Source organism: Lampris incognitus, chromosome 6 (assembly GCF_029633865.1).
Source record: "Lampris incognitus isolate fLamInc1 chromosome 6, fLamInc1.hap2, whole genome shotgun sequence".
Lineage (NCBI taxonomy): Eukaryota > Metazoa > Chordata > Actinopteri > Lampriformes > Lampridae > Lampris > Lampris incognitus.
Genome location: NC_079216.1, coordinates 39722997 through 39750465, shown reverse-complemented (window position 1 = coordinate 39750465; position 27469 = coordinate 39722997). Strand labels below are relative to the sequence as shown.

Here is a 27469-nt window from a genome sequence, read left to right as displayed (position 1 = left end):
ACCAAAGGATGAGCCCACAGAAGTGCCTTGCTACACTGAGACACCCATGTAAGTCAGGAGGGTCCTTGCTATCTGTAAGTTTCTGTGTGGACATTTGATTGTGATGGAGAAACTTTCATCAGATTGAATTTTGTAGCTACCCGAAAACATTTTTATCTGCAATGTCTTTAAGAAAAGCGTTTATTCTTCATTGAAGGCCAGTCTTTTTTTTTGTGTTTTTTTTTTCGTCAGATGTATAGTCTGCATGTGTTGTCTCTGCCCCCTGCAGCTCGGGGAAAAGGAAGAAGAAAGAAAGGCAGGAAGAAGACGGCAGTGCAAAAGCTCATAAAAATAAGAAGGTATTGGAAATATACCGAAAAAAATGTCTTCTTTAGGCAATCTGTCTACATCAGTACTACTCATGCTGAATGATGTCTCCTTGAAAGGCGTTTCATTTTGGAAATGTTTAAATTCACACTGTGAACAGATGGTGAAGAAAGAGGAGGAAATGGAGTATCCAGTCACAAAAAAGCCTAAGAGGACAAAGGGGGAGCTTGAAGATGCAAGACAGATGAAAATCAAAAAGCAAGAGGAGGAGGAGCAGAAACGCTGGCGATGGTTTGGAAATGGCTATACTTTGCATCTCACTTGGACTGGACGCACCCACTTTACACACATGCATGCACACACAAACTGCATGGGAAATTTAGTGATGAACAATTGCAGTTTTTCAAATGCATCTTCATTTATTCTTTTTGTCTTTTTCTTATTTTCAGGTGGGAGGAGGAGAAGTATGAAAATGGGGTAAAATGGAAGTTTCTGGAACACAGAGGACCATACTTCCCTCCCGAGTACCAGCCTCTACCGGACAATGTTAAGTTCTACTATAATGGTTAGTTGAGTTTGATAGTGGAAGGCTAAGGGTTTGTGGTTGTGAGAATATCACTTTAGACAATCTTTTATAATTGACATTTTCTAGGCAGGGTGGCATGGTGGTGCAGTGGTTAGCGCAGTTGCCTCACAGCAAGAAGGTCCTTGGTTCGAGTCCCGAGGTAGTCCAACCTTGAGGCTCATCCCGGGTCGTCCTCTGTGTGGAGTTTGCATGTTCTCCCCGTGTCTGCGTGGGTTTCCTCCAGGTGCTCCGGTTTCCTCCCACAGTCCAAAGACATGTAGGTCAGGGGAATCGGCCTTACTAAATTGTCCTTAGGTGTGTGTGTGTGTGTGGGGGGGGGGGGCCCTGTGATGACCTGGTGGCCTGTTCAGGGTGTCTCCCTGCCTGCCGCCCAATGACTGCTGGGATAAACTCCAGCATCCCCGCAACCCTGAGAGCAGGATAAGTGGTTTGGATAATGGATGGATGGATGGATGCCCCTCATTACTACTGTAGTGTCATTCAGCAAGGTGCTGTCCAATTATTAATCTGTGGTGTTCAATCAGAGAAGTTATTTGAAATGTAATACTAAAATTCAATCAATCAACACTAAATTTATAATTTTTCAGTTCATACTTGGTCACCTGTAAGCTTGTAATTCAGTTGTCTTTTGATACGTTATACATTGGTCCCACATTGTTGTTATGACGGGGAGGAAAAGGATGATAAGAAGGAAGAAAGGTCCGAGTTAAGGATAGACGAGGGAAGGAAAAACACCAGAGGAAAAGAAAAATTGGGAATAGAAATGAAATGGAACCTCTAGTAGAGGGCATAGATGATGGTTTCCTTGGTCTCACCTTCCCTTCATTCCCCTCTTAAGGTCTGCCTCTGGCATAGTTTGACGAACCTGAGACCAGGATCAGTCATGCCATTCTAGCTCTCGCACACTCACAGACAAACACAAGCTTGCTTATGTCAGCACACACCCATACATACTCGTAGGATGCCTTAGGTACCTTGGATCAAATAAACCTGTGTTCATGTTTGCTTTCCTCCTGCAAAGTAGCCACTATGAAGGTAGCTTGATATTAATGTGTTTGTGTGCGTGTGTGTGCGTGCGTGCAATGTGGTAGTTTTGAAGCTTACTGACCGTAGTGGTGTTGAATGATAATGTGTCCTTGTCTCCCTACCTCTCTGAATTCATGGATTAGCCTTACCCCTGCTTCCTTTGGGATCAGGGATGGGTGTTACAGCCTGTTTAATTTTGATCTAACTCCAATCCCCTAAGATCCTCGTCTGTGCATGGGTGTATAAGTGTGTTTTAGAGTCTTTGATCATAGGTGGGTTACTGTGGCATGATGGCTGTGTTTTATAATTTCTACTAATCAGTCGTGACATTGAGGCCAAGAACCACTTGCATAACTGAAGTATGTGAGTGGTTTTGAAGCACTGGATGAAATTGTTCCCCAATCAGCGTGACCTGTGTGTGTACTTCTAGGTAAAGTAGTGAAGCTAAGCCTGGCAGCTGAGGAGGTGGCTTTATTCTTTGCCCAGATGCTAGATCATGAGTACACCACCAAGGATGTTTTCCGTGAGAACTTCTTTAATGATTGGCGGAAGGTAAGGGCAGATGTTATCAGGGTTGATTGATAAATGAAAGGGATTCACCCGTCAGTCAGTCTGATGAGGCCCAATTTCTTGTTTAGGACTGAAATTCTTTGAGTGAATGTTATTTCTTTTATCCTTTTCCATTTCCTGTGCACAACTACTTAAAGCTGCAGTCCTGGAGATTCACATGCTAACATGCCCATGTATTCAAGACACTAGCCAACCCCAGAATATCCATTTCACTAATGCTTCTGTAGTTGCTTTTTTTATGGTAACTGTCGGATAAAACTATCCTAGGAAAGTCATACTATGCATAGCAATTTACGTCTTCAGCGTTGCAGCCAAATAAAGCAGAGACGGGTTTTAAGAGGAAACATAGTTGGTCTCATTAGCAGACAGGTATGGCATAACTAGCTCATAAAACAATTGTTTGGTGGTGGAGAAGGTGCTGATGTAAAACTTACTGACAACTCTTTCATTTTGAATCGACCTCTGAGGATCAAAAAACTACAGCATTTACCGTGCGTCAACATACAAAAAACCCACCAAAAAACTGGTCTTCATGTTTGCATCCTTAACTGTGTACCCCACTGATATTGAAAGAGTAGCTGAAAGAAATAAGCACAGTTATAGTGCAATACCATGATGTACTGGTGTCGGTGAATAGACAAATTTATCTCAGTCTGTCTCAGGTTTTTGACTCCCAGGTTAATCTCTTCTGGAACATACATGTAGGTTCACAGGCTTGGTGACCATAAGTTTATGGTCAGCAGCTCTATTTTCAGCAAAAATGGCTCATAACCTGCATAAACTGAACTACTGCCTGTACAAATGTTGCTTTATTCTAAGAGTTCAAAATGTGTATTATAGTATATTCAAAAAATGATCTGGCTATGTGGCTCACTACAGCTGATTACACAAAATTAATCACAAAAAAGAACCCAGTTTTTGCACTGTGTGATACTCTGTGAGGAAAGTAGTCTACTTGACCAACTGACCAGAATTTACCTCTGAATTTCCACAGTACTGGGGTGATACAATTATCTAGAATGATAAAAGCTCATAAAAGGCTCATAAAAGCTAGAATGATAAAAGCAGCTTGGTGGCGCAGTAGTTAGTGTGGTTGCCTCACAGCAAGAAGGTCCTAGGTTTGAATCCCGGGGTAGTCCAACCTTGGGGGTCATCCTGGGTCGTCCTCTGTGTGGAGTTTGCATGTTCTCCCCGTTTCTGCGTGGGTTTCCTCCGGGTGCTCCAGTTTCCTCCTACAGTCTTAAGACATGTAGGTTAGGTGAATTGACCATACTAAAATTGTCCTTAGGTGTGACTGTGTCAGCCCTGTGATGGACTGGCGGCCTGTCCAGGGTGTCTCCCCGCCTGCTGCCCGATGACTTCTGGGATAGGCTCCAGCATCCCATGACTCCAATTGGGATAAGAGGCTTGGAAAATGGATGAATAAATGATAAAAGCTCTCATTGAAGAAGTAAGGAGAGAGAGGCCAAGTCATGATACTCTCCCAGACCTGTTTATCATTATTAGTGTCAAGAAGAAAACTGGGACATGAACCTCAGATGTTTGCCTGTGTTTGAAGCAAACAAAGACAAAGAAAGTAAATCAAGAGATAATTTGAAAATCTTTTGATTGATATTCCTATTGCCCTGGGAAATTTGACCTTGTTCAAATCAATCAGTCAAAATAAAAAGAGACAAATCTGTAATGTCATCAAGTAACACTTCTTTGACTTGTTCTGTTTATCGTGAATGATGATCATCATTGTGCATACCAACAGCGGTCACATTTAGTTCACTGGAGAAGAGCATGTTTTTCAGTTCAGCTATAACGGCTCCAAGAAAATAAAGCTCACGTTGATGAAAGAGAGAAAACAGATTGGCATCAACCTGTAACCAGAGCTACTGATGTCATCCAGAGACCCAAAACTGTCTTAGGTTGATATCAGAGTAGATCCCTTGGTTTTAGTTTTGGACTGGAGAAATGGGTGTGTGTTGTACGTCAGTGTTGCCTACACACTCCGGTCTGTCAGGGTGTCTTCTGTACATAGAGTACATATATACTGCCAAGCCTTGGGGCATATTGTGCAGGATTAATTTTGCACTGCTTAGGGCTCAATGCACTTGAAAATATGATTTATGTGAAGGCATTGATATGCTAATCCATACAACAAGCTCCCCTGCATATGAACAAATCCAATTAAACCGTTTTATTATAACCAGAAAAAAACTCTTCTCGCTTCATGACTCTCTGTGCCCGCCCGCTTTGAGATGTCAGTCACGCTTAGGCAAACAGAGTGACTCTGTGCTTCATATTGTCACTATAGTGTATCTGAGTGGATAGATACCCACAGACATAGATTAGCTATTGCCAGGGATGTTGTGGAGGGTTTACAGCCCCCTTTCTTTTTGAAAGACACAGGACACAGTTGCATTCGGACAGTGGTGTATTACTGCAAGTAGGGGATGAAAAAGTGGGCGAGCTGTGAACAATGGTCAATGACAAACAGCTTATTGACCATTGTTCATAGCTCACCCACTTTTTCATCCCCTCCTTGCAGTAATACACCACTGTCCGTATGCAACTCTGTCCTGTCATTCTAGGTCAGTGTTTTGAAAAACCAAAGGCCATTTCCTCTCCTCATCTATATTGGCTTCATGGCAATTGGTGACTTCTAGTTCCCCCAATGACTGCTTTGTCCAACAGTACAGAGATATTAAAAGCTCCTAGAAATTGTTAAAACATTTTTGTGTCAGAAGAGCCTAGACAACTTAAAGACAACTTAGCTGTTACATTTATGCTATAAACCACGTAACTGTAGGCAAGAGTGTCCCTAAAGAAACATGTACCAACAGCACATTTGTGATGATGACCTGTCTTTTTTTTGGGGGGGGGGGGGGTTACCCCCATTTTCTCTCCAGTTGTATCCGCCCAATTACCTTACTCTTCCAAGCCATCCCGGTCACTGCTCCACCCCCTCTGCCGATCCAGGGAGGGCTGCAGACTACCAAATGCCTCCTCCGATATACACTATATGTACAAAAGTATTGGGACACACCTCTTAATCATTGAATTCGGGTATTTCATTCAGACCCATTTCCGCAGGTGTATAAAATCAAGCAGCTAGCCATGCAGTCTGCATTTACAAACATTTGTGAAAGAACGGGTCGCTCTGAAGAGCTCAGTGAATTCAAGCGTGGTACTGTCATAGGATGCCACCTTTGCAAAAAGTCAGTTCGTGAAATTTCTTCCCTGCTAGATATTCCACGGTCAACTGTAAGTGGTATTATTGAAAAGTGGAAGCGTTTAGGAACAACAGCAACTCAGCCACAAAGTGGCTGAGTGTTGACTCAATAACTGCAGAGTTCCAAACTTCCTCTGACATTAACATCAGCACAAAAACTCTGCGCGGGGAGCTTCATGGAATGGGCTTCCATGGCCAAGCAGCTGCATGCAAGCCTTACATCCCCAAGCACAATGCCAAGCATTGGATGGAGTGGTGTAAAGCATGCTGCCACTGGACTCTGGAGCAGTGGAAACGTGTTCTGTGGAGTGACGAATCACGCTTCTCTGTCTGGCAGTCTGATGGACAAGTCTGGGTTTGCTGGATGCCAGGAGAATGTTACCTGCCTGACTGCATTGTGCCAACTGTAAAGTTTGGTGGAGGAGGGATAATGGTATGGGGTTGTTTTTTCAGAGGTTGGGCTAGGCCCCTTAGTTCCAGTGAAGGGAAATCTTAATGCTTCAGCATACCAAGACATTTTGGACAATTCTATGCTTCCAACTTTGTGGGAACAGTTTGGGGAAGGCCCTTTTCTGTTCCAGCATGACTGTGTCCTAGTGCACAAAGCAAGGTCCATTAAGACATGGTTGGGTGAGTTTGGTGTGGAAGAAATTGACTGGCCCGTACAGAGCGCTGACCTCAACTCCATTTAAAACATTTGGGATGAACTAGAACAGAGATTGCAAGCCAGGTCTTCTCGTCCAACATTGGTGCCTGACCTCACAAATGCTCTTCTGGATGAATGGGCAAAAGTTCCCACAGACACACACCAAAATTTTGTGGAAAGCCTCCCCAGAAGAGTGGAAGCTGTTACAGCTGCAAAGGGGGGGGGACAACTCCATATTGAATGGGGTGTCATAAAAGCTCTGTAGGTGTAATGGCCAGGTGTCCCAATACTTTTGTATATAATGTGTATGTAGAGTCGCCAGCCACTTGTTTTCACCTGACAGTGAGGAGTTTCACCAAGGGGACATAGCATGTGGGAGGATCATGCTATTCCCCCCAGTTCCTCCTCCCCCCAGAACAGATGCCCCGACTGACCAGAAGAGGTGCTAGTGCAGCGACCAGGACACATACCCATATCCAGCTTCCCACCCGCAGACACGGCCAATTATGTCTGTAGGGACACCCGACCAAGTCGGAGGCAACACGGATTTGAACCGCAATCCCCATGTTGATAGACAACAGAATAGACCGCCACGCCACCCAGACGCCCAAGTATTTTTTTTTTTAATACAAGAAAAGGATTGGGGAAATTGCCCACTAAGGTGACAAGATTAATATTCAATTTCATTTTTAGAAAATGAATTTTCTCAAACGTGGTACATGGCAACATGTTGATGGAGCACAGGTGTGGTGGTGTGACTTACCTCAGTCCAGAGCGATAGACTTGAATTTGCTGCTTTATGACCATATTGTGTTGACTGAAGTGCCACAGTTACAGTCCATATAAAACAGAAGGGAGTTATTTTTCGTTTTCCAAGGGCAGTTTTCTATATACTGGCCTCCAGTTCCAACAGTGGCAACCTTCATCTCCAACAACAGAATGCCTCTTTAAAGCCATTCAGATTATTGTGACATTTCAGCCCCCAGAGCTTCTGAGATGTAAAGGCTCAACCACCCTGTATTGCTCTGAGTAAGGTCAAACCTCTTCGATGGTGTGACCTTCTCTGCAGTGCTTTCATAAAAAGAACCGTTGTAGTGGAAACTCAGCTGCTGCATGCATTGCTATATCAAGACTATTTGGTCAGCTCACTAGGCAGTGGCCTGCTGGAGCTTTGGAAATGATTCAGTCCATTCACTCCCATCAGCCTTTTTTTGCCTGTACTCTGGGCAGATAGGAAATTAAACCAGAAGCCACTGATTTATCTTCTGTTTATTTTCTCTTTCAATGTAGTTTTATGACATGGTAAAGAATTATAGCCATGTTCTCCGGGTGAAATCGCTCAGCCTTGTCGATAAGCATGTTTTGAAAATTTTATATTATGTTCTTTATTAAAATTCACCAAAAGGCAACTGCTTTTAAATTGACATTCCATTTATGAGACACGGTAACATTTTGGCTTGGAACTTGGAAAAATTGTTTTTGTGCAGGAAATGACCGAGGATGAAAGGTTGTTGATCGGCAATCTCAACAAATGTGATTTTGGAGAAATCCATGCCATGCACAAGGCTAAAGTGGAGGCCAAAAAAAACCTGAGCAAGGAGGATAAATTGGTGAGATACATACCCTTGTTCCTGTTTTGTTTAATGGTTCATTACATAATTTCAGGTCAGCTGGTTTTACTTTTACCAATGTTATGTTTCACAATTTTTCAATGGATTTAATCCTAAACAATTCAGTCACCCTTAAACTTTATTTCACCCTGTGCTGTGTAGGCTCTGAAAGAGGCCAACCAGAAGATAGTGGATGAGTATGGCTTTTGTATGCTGGATCACCACAAGGAGCGTATTGGCAACTTTAAGATTGAGCCCCCGGGGTTGTTCCGAGGCCGAGGCGAGCACCCCAAACAGGGTATGCTGAAGAAAAGGATCCAACCAGAGGAGGTCATAGTCAACTGCAGCAAGTGAGCAATAGACTGGAGGCCAGAGGGTTCAGGTTTGATAAAAAAGCTTTGTAAAGATTGTGTGTTAAAGATTATGTGGGTGGCAGTGGCTCAGGAGGTAGAGCAGATCATCTGGTAACTGGAGGGTTTGTTGGTTTGACCCTCGGCTCCTCCTGACAAAAATGTCGATGTCTTTGAGCAAGACACTTAACCCCTAACTGCTCCCAATGTGCTGGTTATTACCTTGCATGGTTGTGAATGTGAGGCATTAATCATTGTAAAGCACTTTTATTGGCTGTTGCAGCTAGAAAAGTCTTACATAAAATGCAGTCCATTATGCAATGATGCATAACTTGTTCCATATTCCATTTAGTTTTTGACAATAAGGCAAGATTTACTAAAATTTGCCTTGCTGCTAAAAACCAAGGTTTCATGAAGATCTTCTCAAAAGGCTGTGAAAAAACAGGCAGGGAAGCACAAGGAAGTTACTATAAAAACTGGTATAATTAAGATTAAATTGAACCGCCAGCCATCTTATATTTTGAACTCATGCACATTGGCTCAGCTGCAACTATAGAGCCAAGAGTATGTGTAATGCAGTAGCTCTTCACTTTTCACACACTAACATGATGTCACTAAGTGTCTCTACAACTACACACACACGCTCACATTTCCCAACAGGGATTCATGTATACCGGTGCCTCCTGCTGGTCACAATTGGAAGGAAATTCGCCATGACAACTCTGTAACCTGGCTCGCCTGCTGGACAGAGAACGTCCAGGGCTCCATTAAGTACGTCATGCTCAACGCTAACTCCAAGCTCAAGGTAACCCATCATACTGTGTTTACTGCATCCTAACAAAAAATGCTAGGCTTTGAATACAAAATCCTTGAGTGTTCAAATTTCAAAATATATCCTTGAATACCACTGAACAAATTATAATATATTTTGTTCTCTTTACTCTCCTATCCATGTAGTGGTGACGAAAGCGTATGAGTTTAAATACTTGGGGTCAACTGTTCAAAGTAACAGTGAGAGCAGAAGAGAGGTGAAGAAGAGAGTGCAGTCAGGATGGAGTGGATGGAGAAGAGTGTCAGGAGGGATTTGTGACAGAATGGTACCAGCAAGAGTTAAAAGGAAGGTTTACAAGATGGGTGTGAGACCAGCTATGTTATCTGGTTTGGAGACAGTGGCACTGACAAAAAGACAGGAGACGGAGCTGGAGGTGGCAGAGTTGAAGATGCTAAGATTTTCACTGGGAGTGACGAAGGACAGGATTAGGAATGAGTGGATTAGAGGGACAGCTCAGGTTGAATGGTTTGGAGACTAAGAGGCGAGATTGAGATGATTTGGACATGTGCGGAGGAGAGATGCTGGGTATATTGGGAGAAGGATGCTGAATATGGAGCTACCAGGCAAGAGGAAAAGAGGAAGGCCAAAGATGAGGTTTATAGATGTGGTGAGGGAGGACATGCAGGTGGCTGGCATGACAGAGGAAGATGCAGAAGACAGGAAGAGATGGAAATGGATGATCCACTATAGTGACCCCTAACAGGAGCAGCCGAAAGTAGTAGTAGTAGTAGTAGTAGTAGTACTACTCTCCTTTCCGTGCAGTCTAATCAAAATCTGCTGAGAGCTGATTGTACGTTACTGTGGACATATGCCATGATAGTCTTCTAACATTACAAGAATATAAATTCAGGGGTTGACATTCAGATTAAATTACCACTCATCAGTTGGAACAATGGGTTTTCATATTTACTGACCTAGACTCTGAAACTACTGGCCTTGGAGATGAATATTCATAGACATCTACCTTTTGGTCCAGAAAGAAATGATGGAATCACTAATTGAGATGTAGCAAACAGAGACCGTTTTCTTTTAATATCCTTTTCAATTAAAAAACAATTACTGCAGCATTCACTTTAGCACACTTGCTTGTGGAAAGTACCTGCTTTCTTCTTTTTTCTTATTTCGATTGATTTTAGTCTACTACAAAGTCACCCTTTACATCTACCTTTACATCCACACGTGTCAGAGGAACTAATAAAGAACTAGTAGCTGGTTGTGTTAGTGTGTTGAGGGTTAAATTAGTCTGTACAGTTTAGTTAATATGGAATCACTGAGACAAATTCATTAGGTGTCGCTTGGATTTAAAAAAAATTTTTTTACAGAAGTAAACTGCTGTTTGCCTTTTATTTCTGACATCTCTCGTTGGATACCCAACCTCATCTGCTATTCATAATACACTATATGGACAAAAGTATTGGGACACACCTCTTAATCATTGAATTCAGGTGTTTAATTCAGACCCATTGCCACAGGTGTATAAAATCAAGCAGGTAGCTATGCATTCTGCATTTACAAACATTTCGTCACCTTCTTAAAATAATGGCCTAAGTCATATTTTCAAGTTTTTCAAAAAACAGAATAAACTGAAACTGAAACAAAATTTGTCAGTTTATTCTGGCAGGGAAGGAGCCTGAGCTGGTGCGAGAGGTGGAGCGGTACCAACTAGACATAGAATAAACTGAAACTGAAGCACAATTTGTCAGTTTATTCTGTTTTTTGAAAAACTTGAAAATATGACTTAGGCCATTATTTTAAGAAGGTGACGATTTGTGAAAGAATGGATCGCTGTGAAGAGCTCAGTGAATTCAAGCATGGTACTGTCATAGGATGCCACCTTTGCAATAAGTCAGTTCGTGAAATTTCTTCCCTGCTAGATATTCCATGGTCAACTGTAAGTGGTATTATTGAAAAGTGGAAAATCTCAACATACCCCCAGCAAAGCTCAATGGTAGAGCTAACAAATATATATCCAAGGTGTGATTTTTTTTAAAAATGAAGCATTTGCACTACAAGAAAGATTCCTTAAAATCTGATAAGGCTTCTTGCCTTTTAACCATCACCATTCATTAATTTCACTTTAAGACTGTCAGGTGTAAGATTTGAGTCATGCTGACTGTGAAGGCCTAGGTTCTAAGCCAGCAAGATGAGAGGTTTTTTCTTCTTCGAATTCCTCCCCAAAACAGCAATCTTTTAACTTTACTACCTTGAAAATCCGGCAGTAAACATCATGAATTCTGGCTCCATTCAGACTTTGCCAAGTTAGCCCCATGTATTCCAGTGGGTTGTCCTTGATCCATCAGCTTTTGACAATTAAGGACTCCTGATCCTGCTTACCGGTCGTCCTATACCTTTATTTTAGCACCTCAGTGTGCTCACAGATTTAATAGCCTTCAGTCTAATACCACTCAATGGCCTCTTGCTTCATTCTCATTTGAACAGGCAGTACTTTAGTTGGTGCACTGGAGTCAGAAATGATGTCTTGGGTTTTGTTGTTCTTGATTAGCAGTTACTATTGATGTGGGTCACAGGTAAAGTTCTAAATTGGCCCAAGAATTTGAGTCCAAACTGAACAGAGCCAGGACTGGGCTGAGATAATAACAGTTTAGCTCCGAGCACGACCTGGGAAAAAAAGTCCAATTACCAGATAATCACACAGAGCAAACTTTGCTTCACAGGGTAGAAGCTTGCAAGAGAGAGAGAGAGATATCTAGGACCAACTAAGCAAATTTTTATGCCCTAATTAACATGTTTTGTATAGTAACACTGTTGGTTTAGATTAACAAATTGTTGCTGTGCAGCGGGGAGGTACAGTGGTGCAGTGGTTAGCATGGTCGCCTCACAGCAAAAAGGTCCTGGGTTCAAGCCTTGGGGTAGTCCAATCTTGGGGGTTGTTCTGGGTTGTCCTCTGTGTGGAGTTTGCATGTTTTCCCCGTTTCTGTGTGGGTTTCCTCCAGGTGTTCCAGTTTCCTTCCACAGTCCAAAGACATGTAGGTCAGGTGAATCATCTGTACTAAATTGTCCCTAGGTGTGGGGGGGTGGTGGGGGGGGGGCTGTGATGGTCTGGCAGCCTGTCCAGGGTGTCTCTCCGCCTGCTGCCCAATGACTGCTTGGATAGGCTCCAGCATCCCTGCGCAAGGATAAGTGGTTTGGATAATGAATGAATTGTTGCTGTGGTGGTTTTGTATGCTTATAACCAATTCCTAATACCGTATTTCGTATATGTCGCATCTGGCTGGTCCTGTGACTTATATTCCAGAGCGACTTATACAATGCAATTTTCTGAGACAAATACACTGCGTTTCAGCTAAGGCTGCTAGAAAGCACAGGTCAACCCACAAAGCTTACTAGAAAATATCACAGGTTCAGGTCAGCGGGTCAAAAAATGACAAGTGTAAGTTATAAATAGCTTACAGAAACATCACATGCTATAGACTAGGCTGTGCACTGAGTGCGGAGTTTGTGCAGGAGTTTGTTTGTAACTTTCACATTAAAGGTGGAAAAAGTTGCGACATGATTTATCTTGGTTTCATTTTTTCACATCACAAAAACCTGCCATTTTATCAGGGGTGTGTAGACTTTTTTATAGCCACTATATGTCTGTGGGTATGTGCCAGATTATGTAGGTGTTGGGGCTGCAACCCTTCTCTGACATTGAAGATTTCATGTTTTCCACCAGAACAGAAATAAGATCATGGAAAAATGAGAGACAGTATTTTGAGTCCACTGCCTCGTCATTGTCACAATCACATTACCCATTTGTTAACAAATCTAGGGCTAAGGGGCGTCTGGGTAGTATAGCGGTCTATTCCATTGCCTACCAACATGGGAATTGCCGGTGCAAATCCCCGTGTTACCTCCGGCTTAGTCAGGCGTCCCTATAGACACAATTGGCCGTGTCTGCAGCTGGGAAGCCAGATGTGGGTATGTGTCCTGGTCGCTGCACTAGCGCCTCCTCTGGTTGTTTGGGGTGCCGGTTTGGGGGAGGAGGAACTGGGGGGAATAGTGTGATCCTCCCACGTGCTATGTCCCCCTGGCAAAACTCCTCACTGTCAGGTGAAAAGAAGCGGCTGGCGACTCCACATGTATTGGAGGAGGCATGTGGTAGTCTGCAGCCCTCCAAGGATCGGCAGAGGGGGTGGAACAGCGACCGGGACAGCTCGGGAGAGTGGGATAATTGGACCGGTACAATTGATATTTGGGGAGAAAAGGGGGGAAACATCCAAAATAAATAAATAAATAAATAAAATATATGGCTTAGCCTTATTTGACTAGTAACAGTACTGTTGGTTAATGAGAACACATCTTAGTTTGCTTGCAATATGAGAAAGTGACATCTTTATAGCAGCTTGTTTCTTGTGTTCAGCCAGCATTAGAATTAAAATTATTACAAAGGCTTTTAATGTGGGGATAGGCTCACAAATCTGTTGGTTTTAGGTCAGGATTATAGTTGAATGGTGGGTTTGCTCTTTATGGATACCAGCACACGTGTGCAATTACTGTATTGTCAAATGCGGTAATAATATACTTTGTGGTTAAACTGTGGGAGTTTTGCATGGATTTGTTCTAATAATGCTTTCATATTCACAGTGAACCTTTGCTGATTAAACCCCGTAATTGTTTTGTTCAAACTCAAATGACAGCCCTTGTTTTGTGTATGGTTTGGTTTCATCTGGGATGTGTTGTTTAGCTACCAGCACACCCCAAGCAAACAAAATGTCCGTGTCTAGTTGTTTTCCACTTTAAAAACTATTAATCTTGTCTTAGTGTATGTATATATTCCTGTTAATTTCTCTGTGATAAGGGTTGTTTGTCCCTATAATTATCACATTGAATGCATTTTTTTGATTCCTCTAAATAATTTGAACTGTGATGGTGACCAAGCCTTGGTAATTCTCTTTTTCCAAATTCACCTTTCGTTTTCTCTCTTTCCTTACAATTGGTTTTCATCCAGCTTCCCATAATCCTTTTGTTTCCTTGATGCAGGGTGAGAAGGACTGGGAGAAATACGAGGTGGCTCGGAAACTGAAGTCCTGTGTGGAAGGCATCCGCAACCAGTACCTCCTGGACCTCCAGTCCAAGGAGATGGGCACACGCCAGAGAGCCGTGGCTCTCTACTTCATAGATAAGGTCTGGGTCTTAATGTATTATCCTTATACATTATGAATTTATTGCTGCCAGTTTTGTTTTTCATTGCATATCACTATCACAATGGCACTGGCTTGTAGTGTTACCAAAAGCATTGTGAAACATGTCAGAAATAAAGCCAGTGTGACTTATTTACATTCTAGTTTCCCATAAGAGTGTTGTTGAAGCACCATAGTGAAGAAAAAAGAATTACATCTTAATCATTTACTCTAGTGATCCCAAACTAATGACATCAGTCTGTACTGAATGAAAATGGGATGGCACGTATTAGATTTCGGCTGATATTTGGAGTTAACAGCTCTAATACAACGAAAAATTTTTTCACATTTTACCTGTATGTGATGAGGATTATAGCGCTGGTATGGCTTTGAGGCCTAAGGTGTGTTTTAACCAAAAGCGAAGCGAAATTTACGAGTGGCGCGAATGCACGAAAAGCCAATGGTAGGAGGCGAATGGGTGGAATTAATCATGGCAAAACTGTGTGCGTCGTGCAATTAGCATTTGCTTGAGTTAAAAAATGTTCCAACTTGAGCGAACGTTTCACCTGGCGAAAACCAATCCCCTTCAAGGAGGGCTAGAAGCCACGCCCCCTTTACAGAAAGCTCTTCAATCAAGAGAGCTGATTTCTTCTTTTCTTTATTTTCTTTTTTTGTAAATAAATACAAGGCAGAATAATAGAATGATCTTATAACGTATTTGTTTAAATATGATCCAGAAATGTCTCACTTTGGTAATGACATGAAGAGCCAAGCATGGTGCGACTTGTATGTTGCGCCAGTCGCCGACATACAAAACATAGTTCAATATAAATATAATGATCAATGCACATGTGTAATAGGGTTTGATTTTTTACATTATTTATCATACTTATTTATCATATATCGTTTGGCTCTTCTGGCTGAGTTGAGCCAAATGATCTGGTTCACTAAAAAGAGCCAGAATTCCCTTTGCTGTAACTTAGCTGTCTTCTGTTGGGTCTACTAAACTTGCTAGCAGCATTGGTGTAGTTAAAAAGGCTTGCTGTGATGTGGCACGAAATTCATTTGTTCATTTTTCAGGCAAGCGATCAAACCCGTGCAAGGGTTTGATTAGGTATTTATTCAGTAGGCATCTGACTGACACATTGGCGCTTGCTGGGAAAATTCACAGGTGAATGTGCTGTGTATTTGTGTGTATATCTGTATGACATGGATGCGTTTGGTGTTTAATATCTGTGTACCTTGGTGGGGGTGGAAAGCTGGCACTGAGAGCAGGTAACGAGAAGGAGGAGGGCGAGACTGCAGACACAGTAGGCTGCTGCTCCCTGCGCATTGAACACATCACCCTCCATAAGCAGCTGGATGGCAGTAACTATGTGGTGGAGTTTGACTTCCTGGGGAAAGACTCTATTCGCTACTACAACAAAATCCCTGTGATCAAGAAGGTAGAGCAAAGACACCCCCCCCACACACACACACAGAGTTAAGGACTAATAGGCATAGCTAATGTAAACAAAAATTGTCATTGAGCAAACATGGGTTTTTAATTTTTTCCCTTTGAATTGACAGGGCAGCTCCATGCAAATATGCACACTTGGCACTAATTTCTCAATAGAATGAACACAAGACAGTCCCTGTTACCACTCAGTAGGAGAGGACGTCTGCAAAGGACACCAATTTGTTAGCCATTGGTTGAGATATAAAGCCAATATATTTCACTCTAATAATCCAGTTTTTGCCCTTTGGGTCTTTGGCAAGAAAACTGCTCAGAGAAGGTCACTCTCTCTCTCTCTCTCACACACACACACACACACACACACACACACACACACACACACACACACACACACACACACAGCCCCAGGGAGTAAGAAAATGAGGAAAAATGGTCTGAGGGCACTGATTCCCATGTTTAATTGGTCTGTCTCATAGAACTGTTAATGCCAACTAATTTGGTCAAGTGTTCATTGTTGGTTACCCAAAAGGTTTATCAAGTCATACTCACTGCATTGATATTTAACTCATTAACAATGTGGTAACTGAGCTTTGACAGTGCTGCAATTAAGACAAGGGTTATACATATTAATTATAGATTGTAATATAGTGAATTATATGGTTTGCACATAATTATTGGTCATAGGCCACTGTTCTCCTTTTTATTAAAACCACATCTTAATTATTTATACCGTGATAACGAGCAGAAATGTTATGACATTACTGACATAGAGGGCAGTTAGTACACATACAGGCTATAACCCTTGTTGGGTTTTTTTTCATCGCAGTTGAAGCTTTTGCTGAGAATAAATTCAGCTGTCACTGTCAATACCCACGCCTTATTGCCCATGATTATGCTAGCCCACACATCTAAATAATAACAATAATATAATCCATGAATCAAATTGTTTATTGTAAAAAATATGTTAAGTATTTCAGCATCTTTTGTCAGTTGTGGCCAAATTGATTAATGGCACAACAAGTCAAAGTGAGCGCATAGCTATCAGAACACAGGAAATTGACAAAATAAACCTGAAAACTTTTTTGAACATGAGTTTTCCCATGTTTACCAGGTAGCTGGTGCGTGCATGTGTGTGTGTGTGTGCATGGCATACATTCCATTCTCGCTTCGGTTTTGGGGATGCAAAGAGAAATGTTAACACCTGACAGCCAAGTGTTTTGTTTCCTGGCAGAAGGTATAAATATTCAAATAAGTGTATTCAAAAGCAACACATTAGCTAAGATTAATTAGTCCCTTGCATATTTTAGCATGCTCAATTCCCTGGGAAATCAGGGGATCGCTGGTAAATGTCATTTGGAATAAAATGGAGTAGGAATGGAAAGGGAGGAATTTCCATTTCAAACCTCTGGAGAGTGAGATGGACTAGAATACCAAATGTCTGCTCACTGGCATGGGATCAAGTTATTTTCTCGGTATCTGTACAGAGCCATCCTCTCTTCCCTTCTCACCCAGGGACTCCACAGCACATGTGGCCATTCTTTTGTAACATAAGCAGTTTTATTTTGTTTATTTCTGTAAGTTGTTCTTATTAGAGAGGTAGGAGAGTATGGGGAAGGATGACTGCACCAAAATTGTGATCAGGTGTTGAAATGAATTCATGCTATGTGTGTCAGCCCTCTGTTTGACTGAGACTGGCAGTGGCCATAGGGGAGCGGGGGTCAATTATATTCAAACAAAATGGAGACAGCAGAGGGTGGCAATGACCAAGCTGTCTTGCCTCAGTTTGTCCAGCTAACTCAAGAATGCTATTCTAGTGGCTGGTCATTGCAGCAGTATATCAAGTAGATCTGTTAGTTTATCTGTTGCCTATTTGGCTAATTACAGTATTTTGTCGCTCAGTACGAACACAATTTAGAAAACTAATAGGCCAATAAGGTGAGGACATCTGCTCATGCATAAGCAGCTTGTGATTGGTACAGACAGATTGCAGAAGTTTAGATTTTTACTTAGTATTTTTTTTAATCCTACAGCAAATGCATCACTAAATTTACTAGGCAAAGACACTTTGGTGTCTTCACTTCTCTGAGATGTGCCAACAGATACTGACTCGCATTTTAACTCCTCAACTGAGAGCTCTTGACTTTTTGTCTTTAAAAAAAAATATACATAAGAACATTTATAGTTTTACACACACACACACACACACACACACACACACACACACACACACACACACACACTTTGCTTGACGATAAATCCCCACACAAATCTCTGTATGTTTCTGTTTCCGGATATGATATCTGTTGGCATTAATTAGCATCTTGCATATTTTAATGGGTTTAGTCGGCATCGGGCTGCATGTTAAACCCAAGGAGTTACTGGAAATGTCAAATATAATTGTGCATATCTCACTCTCTCCTCGCCTCTGTGTAAAATGAAGAAGCAATGGAAGTCAGATTCCAGCAACTGACAATAACATCTGCAATACTGTAGCATAAAACACGTGTGTGTGTGTGTGTGTGTGTGTGTGTGTGTGTGTGTGTGTGTGTGTGTGTGTGTGTGTGTGTGCGCGTGTGTGCGTGTGCATGTGTACATCCGTTTGTGTGTGTGTCTAAAAGCCACGTGCAGTCTTAGTCAACTTTTGCATTTATTACATGTTAGATTATGTGTTGGTAGCAATGTACAATCTTCTGCAATTTGAAGATTTTGACCATGATGTCGAAATTATGCCCTGGAAAGTAATGGTGGATCAAGGGCTATACATAGAGTAGGTGGCTAAATCATGAGATTTATGGACTGCATTTAAGGCCAAGAAAGTCTCAGTTTTAACCCCGGTGTGTTGTGCCCACAACTACCTTAGACTGTTCAGACCATTTACCATACATTCTCTGTCATGAGAGGACTGCGCCTGCCTGGCAAAGTTCAGGTATAAATTGCATCATTTTAAGAATGTTCTGCACAACAGTGATAATCACCTAAGTCAAGAAAAGTGACAAGAATGGCTACTTACCAAATTACTGCACTCATTGTTAGCTATTATTAACATAAAAGTTATTGATAACTGCTTATTTTGTTTTGTATTTTACCTACATTTATCCTTTTGATCATGAATACACAATATTTTCACAAGAAATTGGCCCTTTTTGTGGATATAAAACACATTTTAGAAAAACACTGATACCAATTTGGTTTCATTGCTAATTATAAGAATTAAGTTTCCAAAATTAAAATTTTGCAAAATAAGGTGCTGTATTCTTTGCATATGAGGTCTGTAAATCTGGTGGCTGCAGATATCAGCTGCAGTGCTGTGTAGCAGGGTTTCAAGTGCACAGCCCTCCCTGTCTTAAAAAGAAAAAAAGACTTGTATTGATTATCCTTTTTCCAAGGGAGGAAGCCTTCATCATGATGTAATGGATGTTTAGTGCCCAAATGGTCAGTAAGCTTGGCAATTGATGACTGGTGTTTCTTTACTGCCCTCCCAAATTTTCACAGCACCAGCAAGTAAATAATGATTTCTTCACTCACTCAGTATTTCTCTTCTTAAACACCCTAACTCATACTGGAGCTGTGCTCTAACCAGGGTTATAACTGATTTGGGAGCCTGGCAAATGATGGGGTTATTTGTCTTTGATTTCCATATTACTCCTACCTAACCTTAATATTGGGCATCAGGTTGCACTGTGAAGTAATTGCTGCAGGTAGGAAGATGTGAAAAATTACATTCCAGGTTCTAACATGCCTTGACAAAGCTGAAACCCTTTAATAACTGTTGTTAATTTTGTCTCAGGTTTTCAAGAGTCTTAAACTGTTCATGGCGCACAAAGAACCTGGGGATGAACTGTTTGACCGCCTTAATGTAAGTGACTCACAGACTGATTTTCCATTTTACTTTTTGCACGATATTATGTTTTCTTTTTGTTTCCAACCAAACAGCTTGATTTATGCCGTTGGTTTTGTAAAACAGAAAATGCCTGGAAGTGTTTTGTCTGTTTTGATGCAATTTCCACTCCGAACAGTTTTTATGGGGTGTCCAGGTGGTGTGGTGGTCTATTCCGTTGCCTGCCAACACGGGGATCGCCAGTTTGAATCCCTGTGTTACCTCTGGCTTGGTCGGACGTCCCTACAGACACAATTGGCCATGTCTGTGGGTGGGAAGCCAGATGTGGGTATGTATCCTGGTCGCTGCACTAGCGCCTCCTCTGGTTGGTCGGGGCGCCTGTTCAGGGGGCGAGGGGGAACTGGGGGGAATAGCATGATTCTTCTACATGCTACGTCCCCCGTGGTGAAACTCCTCACTGTCAGGTGAAAAAAAGTGGCTGGTGACTCCACATGTATCAGGGGAGACATGCGGTAGTCTGTAGCCCTCCCTGGATCGGCAGGGGGTTATAAGCAATGACTGGGACAGCTCAGAGATTGGGGTGATTGGCTGGGTACAATTGGTGAGAAAAAGGGAGGGGGGGTTATTTAAGTAAAAGGCGTAAAATTGTGATTATCTTTCCTAGAATTTTAAAGAATAATTGCAGCAAGCTCATAGAGGAATTGAGAACTACCATTGGAAAGGAGAGTCACGTCAAGTCAATTTTATTTGTGTAGCCCAATATCACAAATTACAAATTTGCCTCAGGGGGCTTACAGCAATACAACATCCTGTCCTTAGACCCTTGCATCAGATAAGGAACAACTCCCTAAAAAAAAACCTTTAACAAGGAGAAAAAATAGGAAGAAACCTCAGGGAGACCAACAGAGGAGGGATCTCTCTCCCAAGATGGACAACATGCAATGGATGTTGTTTTTACACAATTTACAGAATACAAAATTGAAAGAGGATAGCAGAATTATAATGAAATTGTAAAATATATGAAGAATATGATGAGGATGCCAAGCATGAGCAATGAAAAGAACAGGGAGGTGGGGTGTAAATTTTGAGGTATAGGAAATGAGGAATGAGATTGAATAAGGTTGCGCTATAGCCATGTTGAGATGAAAGGGGTAAAGTGAAGAAGTGGAGGTGAGGAGAAAATGGTAAGCAGGGGAGACTGAGGGGAGTCAGCAATTTCAAAAAGTGAGGAAAGGGGATGGACTCGGGCTGATAAAGAAACTGGGTGAGTGGAAAATGGAGAGTGACCATGCTAGGTGGATGGATTACTGTGTGCAAAAATCAGTCTCTTGCTTGAGCTGCGGGTAATAAGCTCAGGAAAAACGCAACAGGAGCCAATTATATGAGGTACTTGTTTTCTGCCATGCGGCACACATTTCTGATGAGGCACAAGTAGAAACATTATTGTCTAATTGGAGCTACATGTAGGCTTTCAGATGTGAGTCAGGGTTCCCACACTTCCTGGAAAACCTCAAAATTTATATACTAGTTTTACAGCCATGGAAAACAACCTAGAAAATTATAAAATTGAACACACGTTCTGAAAAGTATATTGAGGTTATGGAAAGCTGTAAAGGTAGATTATAAAATCATATTTTTACTCGCCAAGTATAACTTTAGCCGCTGAGATTGCACATCAGTGCTTGAAGTTTGGGGGGGGGGGCTTTGTTCAGTAATCGGCTAAAAAGCTGCACAATCCATTTACAGACTGGGGCTTCTACTGATAGTTGATACTGAAGAAATTGCCTTCTGTGAGCAACAGCTGTTTTCTATACCCAAGCAAAGGTCATGGAAGGTGTTCTTTGGAAAGTCCCAAAAAATATTTTCCTAAAAGAGTAGGAACATTTGAAGGTGGAACTACAGAGAAGTCAGGGTTTCTTTGAAATATATTTAAGATCAGTTTTGATCCGATCAAAGAAGGTTGAATCAGTTCATCTGGATATGTTTATTGACAGATATATGTTTCATCACTCAACTAAGTGACCTCTTAAGTCTAAACTGACTGCAGGTATCCCCACCCTTATAAACAATGCAGTTACATAACGACGGAAACCAACGATTAGTTTCATATGCAAATATGGGCATGAGCATTAACTGGAGTTTCAATGGCCATGTGTACTATTCACAGAGGACTTGGGAATAGTTGCAATCCCAGCATTGTAAGATGGTGACAGATGTACTCTTAGTCCCCCCCCTCGGTTCAGGGATGGTCGTTCTCTCTTAACATAGATGGCCTCTTTGACTCCCCGTTCAAATCAGCGTTCCTCCCTATCGAGGATGTGCACATCCTCATCCTTGAAAGAGTGGCCACTGGCCTGTAGATGGGTGTAGAATGTGGAGTCCTGGCCTGACGCGTTAGCTCTCCTGTGCTGTGCCATCCTCTTGGCCAGCATCTGTTTAGTTTCCCCAATGTACAAGTCATCGCAATTCTCCTGGCACTTATCAGTCAGTAAAGTATCCAGATGAACTGATTCAACCGTCTTTGATTAGCTTACCTAGATTATTGAGCATGCATCAAGACAGTTTTGATCCAAGTTCCATAACATAGATTGGTAATGCCCATTGCTTGCCCCTGTAGGACACCAGGCATCTGATGGTTTTACTAGCAGAGCAACACAAAACTAAGACAATTAGTGCTGTGATTGTTGGGTGGGAGCATATGCCTATGCCCATGATGCTCAGCACAACCGGGGAGGCAGGTCGGAATCTGTGTTGCAGATGAATGGACAAATATGGTGAGGCGTTGAATGAAAGAGAACAAGAGAAAGAAAGAAAGAGGTAGTTAAGAGCAGAGAGAGAGGGGTGGGGAGGTATGGAAAGATCGATTGGAAAGAAGGTTAAGGAAGGACAGGAAAGAAAAGGGAGACGGAGTGAGTACGGGGGGGGGGGGGGGGCTTCTCTACCCCGTGGTGCGTCAGGAAATGTCAGGGAGCGTCTGAGGTGAAATGGTAATACTTGCTGTGGGCAGGCCTTATGGACATCTTGAAAGGCCATGCAACAGAGAGAGGGAGTGAGGGAGGGTTAGGAGGAGTGGGATGGGAGCAGAAAGCAAGTGGCAGCCAAGTCAGGTGAGGTGAGGCTAGAAGAACATGGTGGGGCAGTGGATGAAAAGCAGGGCATTGGGAAAGACAAAATGGGAAGTGTGTAAGTGACAGCTATGCTGGATTTATAAAGGGGTGATATGTGTGTGTGGGGGGGTACACAAGATGGGGTGCTTACGAGACATGGCTTGAAGCTTTTTTTTGTTCACTCATATTCTTACAAATCCTGCCTCCTGCACTAGGATGTATTCAGTCAGTTGGACGGATCTGACTCTGGGTCAGCGGTATGGTGGTGCAGTGGTTGGCACGGTTGCCTCACAGCAAGAAGGTCCTGGGTTCGAACCCCAAGGTTGTCCAATCTTGGGAGTCATCCCAGGTTGTCCTCTGTGTGGAGTCTGCATGTTCTCCCCGTGTCTGCGTGGGTTTCCTCTGAGCTCTCCGGTTTCCTCCCACAGTCCAAAGACATGTAGGTCAGGTGAATCGGCCATACTAAATTGTCCCTAGGTGTGAATGTGTCGGCGCTGTGATGGACTGGCGGCCTGTCCAGGGTGTCTCCCTGCCTGCCGCCCAATGACTGCTGGGATAGGCTCCAGCATCCCGTCACCCGAATTTGGATAAGCGGCTTGGATAATGGATGGATGGATGGATGACTCTGGGTCAGTTACCACCCAGAGTTTTGAGTTACCTCTCTTTCTAGAACAGAAAACCCAGAGTTTCCCTCATCTCAGGGTTAACAAACTCAAGAGTTTTCACTAAACCTGCTTTCTGGAATACACTTCAGGTCATCCTCATTGTTTAGCTACTTGGCTGCCTGGCCATGATGTCTCTAGTCTGACAACACACACAAACACACACGTCAGGTGGAATTTTATGTGCAAGGGCCTAACGGGGGCAGCCGAAAGAAGTAGTAGGTATCATTAGTTGTAGGTCCGTTGTATCAACACACAAGCACAAATGTCTGTCAGGTATGTATGGGTGTGATGTCTGCTTCTCTGCAGTTGTCTTTTCTTGCTCACATGACTGATTTTCTCTTTTCAGCTAACTATATGCTATTGTCAAATTTATAAGCACCATCTGTACTCCATTCCATAGTAGTAATTGCTTTCTTTTGACACATTTCATAATTTCTTCTCCTTACTGCTCATGATGAATATCTTACCAGCTGACATTTTACTGGAAAGTGTTTTTGACTGATAATTGAAAGAGAGACAGCATGCAAATAAGATTGGATGAAAAGCATGAAGCAGATCTTTGTGAGTGTTAGTGTTTTACAAGACAATAGTCAACGTTTTTCCCTGAAATTAGTTTTCAACGGCACAAATTGGCCAGCAACATATGCACTCTAATGAGGAAATTAGTACGTTGGATTTTTGACTATAGTTATAAATTAGAACTGAAACAATGATTGTGCTACAGTTGTGTCTAGAGAAATTACACTGAAGCCATGCAAGCACACAAACAGGTATGCACACATGCCATACCGAGGGAGATGAGGCAGTGTAAGAGCTATGATATGTGCCCCTCAGACTCTAGACACCTTCATTAGCATTGCAGGGGCAGAACAGCGTTGCTCATTAGTAAGGCAGGCATGAGTCAGGGAGAGAGAGAGAGAGAAAGAGAGAGCGCACACGTGTGTTTGTGCATATGTGTGTGTCCATGCATGCTGCCTTTCCCTGCTTTTAATAGGCTCTTGTGCTGAGACGACACACACACACAGACACACACCAATCTGTAGCCAAGATTTAGTTTTCTGACCCCCCTCTGATGAAACCAACTGTATCATTATTGTCATCTTCATCATTACATTCTCAATATCATCTAATTGCGGAGCCCCTGGCTCAACCTTGTTTGGGCCTGTATACTAGCCATACAATTTTCCAGTCCCCCAAGCCCTCCGCCCTTATATCGTTTACTCACTCATCTTATTTTTTTCCAAGGCACAGCTGTTAGACAGATGCCAACGGTTACCAATACTATTAGCTGTGACAACACTTACTATTACTTCTGAAGCTGTCAGAGGGTACATAATACCATGATCTCTCTAAATTTCCTCGCTCTAATGGATGGTGATGATGATGATGATGTAGACAGAGATGGGAGTTTATGCGTTTTGTTTGTTACGTTATTTACAGGCTTCTTGGTATTTAAATGGAAATACTACAATGCCACCTAGTGTTAGGTTTACTGTTGTGTGGACGTTTTGAACCGTTTGACCTCATCTGCGCATTGTACAATGCAAAAAAACGTGACTGATTAGCGCGTGTAGAGATTTATGTCCTTTTGGGTTTATTGTTCTCTCGCTTCTTTTCTTCCTTCTTTCCTTTCGCTCTTCTTTTTTTTCCTGAATAATAAAGACAAACTTGCTGAACAAGCACCTGAGTTCTCTGATGCCAGGTCTGACAGCCAAGGTCTTCAGGACATACAATGCGTCCATCACCCTACAGCAGCAGCTGAAAGCGCTCTCTAACAGTAAGTCACACGTAGGCCAGAAACATACTTCTGTTGCAATTGCAAATGACCTGCAATGGTACCCACTACCTAAACATCATGCATGAGAAAAGGCCAATACATTTGCATACAGAGACAGTAGTTGTCTTCATCCCATCCATATGCAACATATTGGCTTCCTTTGGAAAATTGGTTGTCAGCTCTCAGTAGTTTGACATGTACCAGCAGCTTTAGTGCCCTGATGAAGTGTCCCCATTCTCATTTCATCTCTGGGTTTTTCACTTCTGGCTGACTTGACACATGTTTGTTTGATTTAAATTACCCTGACTTCAAGTGTTTTTTTCAACTATGACAACCGTAGACTCACTTTGCCCAGTGCTGTGGTTCTCTGCCTCACTCCTTATGAATGTCCAATTGGTTGCCCCTGCCATGGTTTCCCCTGGTAGAATGAAGTGTCACTCTCTGCCTTCATCTCTGGACTACCACTGAGTGCCAATCTGTTGCCTGCATGGGGTTATTGTAGCAACCTGTAATTGCTTGTGTACCTGTGTGGGTTTGTCTGCTCTTTTGTGCAAGTTAACCTGTGTGTGTGAGTATATGTTGAAATGTCAGGTGCAGTAAATGGGTGAAATGATGAAATCCGACACACCAATTAAGTTTGTTAACAGTTTTCAGTGTTTCAGCTTTGATCATATTTCCAGTTCAGTCCAGACACCCATCCCTTAATCAGTTACACACAGAGTACTCAAAGAATATTGCATTTTCTACCCTTGCCTTGTAGTTTGATAACGCATTATTTAACGGTCTTGATCTTTGTGTTTCTGATTTAAAGCATCTGTTCGAATCTCAATTTCTGCTCAGAGTCTGACAGCCTGGCAGAGAAGCTGCTTTCTTACAACAGGGCTAATAGGGCGGTTGCAATTCTTTGCAACCACCAGCGGGCGCCGCCAAAGACATTTGATCAGTCCATGGCCAACTTGCAGGTTAAGGTAATAGAGGAATTTTTAATGTGGATGAATTTGGGTATTTCTCCTCATTCTTTGGACATATTCTTACCCTGGGTGCTCACCCAGCAGGTATCCAAACTAATACCTTCTTGCTTTGAAGAAAAAATGCATACATACATGTGTTTTCATGCTGTGTCCAGATTGATGCTAAGAAGGAGCAGCTGGCCCTTACCAAGACTGAGCTGAAGCAGGCGAAGAAGGAGGCAAAGGCCAAAGGCAGCTCAGACCCCAAGCTGCAGGCGTAAGTACCACTACAGTGCAAAGCAAACAGTTGTAGACACAAACACCACAAGGAAAAGATACACTGCCATCTTGAGGTGGAAGCAGCATAGTCGTACCTTATCAGCCACCAAGCCACAGACATACCTATTTAATGAACGCACTAACTGAGCAAGCTGAATTCCTGAAATCCATTGAATTTCAATCTTGCATCTCCTTACTTTTTATATAAATGTTTTATACATTTGTCATCAATGTAAGCAGTGGCATTTTCCTTCTGGGCTGACTCTCTCTAGTCTGATGCGGACAGGTTCTGTACCTGTCAGCATGAGAGACCGGTACTGATTAAACCTATTTGACAGTGTGTATTTGAATCATTCAACTCCCGTGTGTATTTCTGTGCTTTCCCCCAGGCTGTTGGAGCGTAAAAAAAAGGCAGTTCAGCGCTGTGAGGAGCAGTTGCTGAAGATGGAGGTCCAGGCTACTGACAGAGAAGAGAACAAACAGATTGCCCTGGGCACCTCCAAACTCAATTACTTGGATCCACGCATTACCGTAGCCTGGTGAGAACACAGAGACATGCGCACACACACAAGTACAAGAATACAGCTCCAAACTCAAATAAAGTAACCTGCCCATCCTTGTGGCCTTGAGAGGATACATACACCTCCAAACTTGACTGAGCTAGCACAATTTCAATCTACTGTGCCGCATTGGAGTTAGAATGTTGTTTACGCAGTATTCTACATAGACTGTTTATCATATTCACTTTAACTGCCACAGAGTTATTCAATTTCAAGAAATTCAGTTCAAGAACAAATTTAGGGCATTTTGTTAAAGAATAAAATTGTTTTTGCATTGCAAAATGTAATGCCTCATTTCCTTATGCCCCTTCCAGGTGTAAAATCATGGATGTGCCTCTGGATAAAATCTACAACAAGAGCCAGAGGGACAAGTTTGCATGGGCCATCGACATGACAGAACCTGACTTTGAGTTCTAATTCTCCAATTTCTGCCTTAGCTGATATTAGTTTGTTTACTTGCATGTTTTTTTTTAATGCACAGCTGGTAACAAAGGCATGTTTACTTATTTAATAAAGCTACCTTTGATAGATATACTCTTTGCCAATAGAATCAGAATGAGAAACACTG

At 42.3% G+C, this 27469-nt stretch overlaps 1 protein-coding gene across 2 annotated transcripts; it reads left to right on the top strand.

Annotated features, from left to right (window-relative positions):
* The first annotated feature begins 287 nt into the window (after positions 1 to 287).
* Positions 288 to 27318, top strand: zgc:173742 (DNA topoisomerase 1). Of its 2 annotated transcripts, XM_056281341.1 has the most exons (15): positions 288 to 338; positions 527 to 597; positions 756 to 871; positions 2349 to 2470; positions 7842 to 7964; positions 8127 to 8314; positions 8975 to 9119; positions 14130 to 14273; positions 15529 to 15714; positions 19513 to 19581; positions 24998 to 25112; positions 25953 to 26080; positions 26239 to 26339; positions 26731 to 26880; positions 27216 to 27318. In XM_056281341.1, exons 2-15 carry the CDS (start codon positions 551 to 553, stop codon positions 27316 to 27318), a joined length of 1737 nt encoding a protein of 578 aa, XP_056137316.1. In that variant the 5' UTR covers positions 288 to 338; positions 527 to 550. The 2 variants fall into 2 exon arrangements, with proteins under 2 accessions (XP_056137316.1, XP_056137315.1); XM_056281340.1 differs by lacking the exon at positions 288 to 338 and having other exon boundaries at positions 476 to 597.
* The last annotated feature ends 151 nt before the right edge of the window (positions 27319 to 27469 follow it).

Bases quoted from the DNA above. Each gene is read 5' to 3' on its own strand.
- zgc:173742 (XM_056281340.1), top strand. From the start codon at position 488: ATGGAGTATCCAGTCACAAAAAAGCCTAAGAGGACAAAGGGGGAGCTT. The intron at 14,274-15,528 runs GTCTGGGTCTTA...GGGGGTGGAAAG, and splicing joins CTCTCTACTTCATAGATAAG to CTGGCACTGAGAGCAGGTAA. The intron at 26,340-26,730 runs GTAAGTACCACT...GCTTTCCCCCAG, and splicing joins TCAGACCCCAAGCTGCAGGC to GCTGTTGGAGCGTAAAAAAA.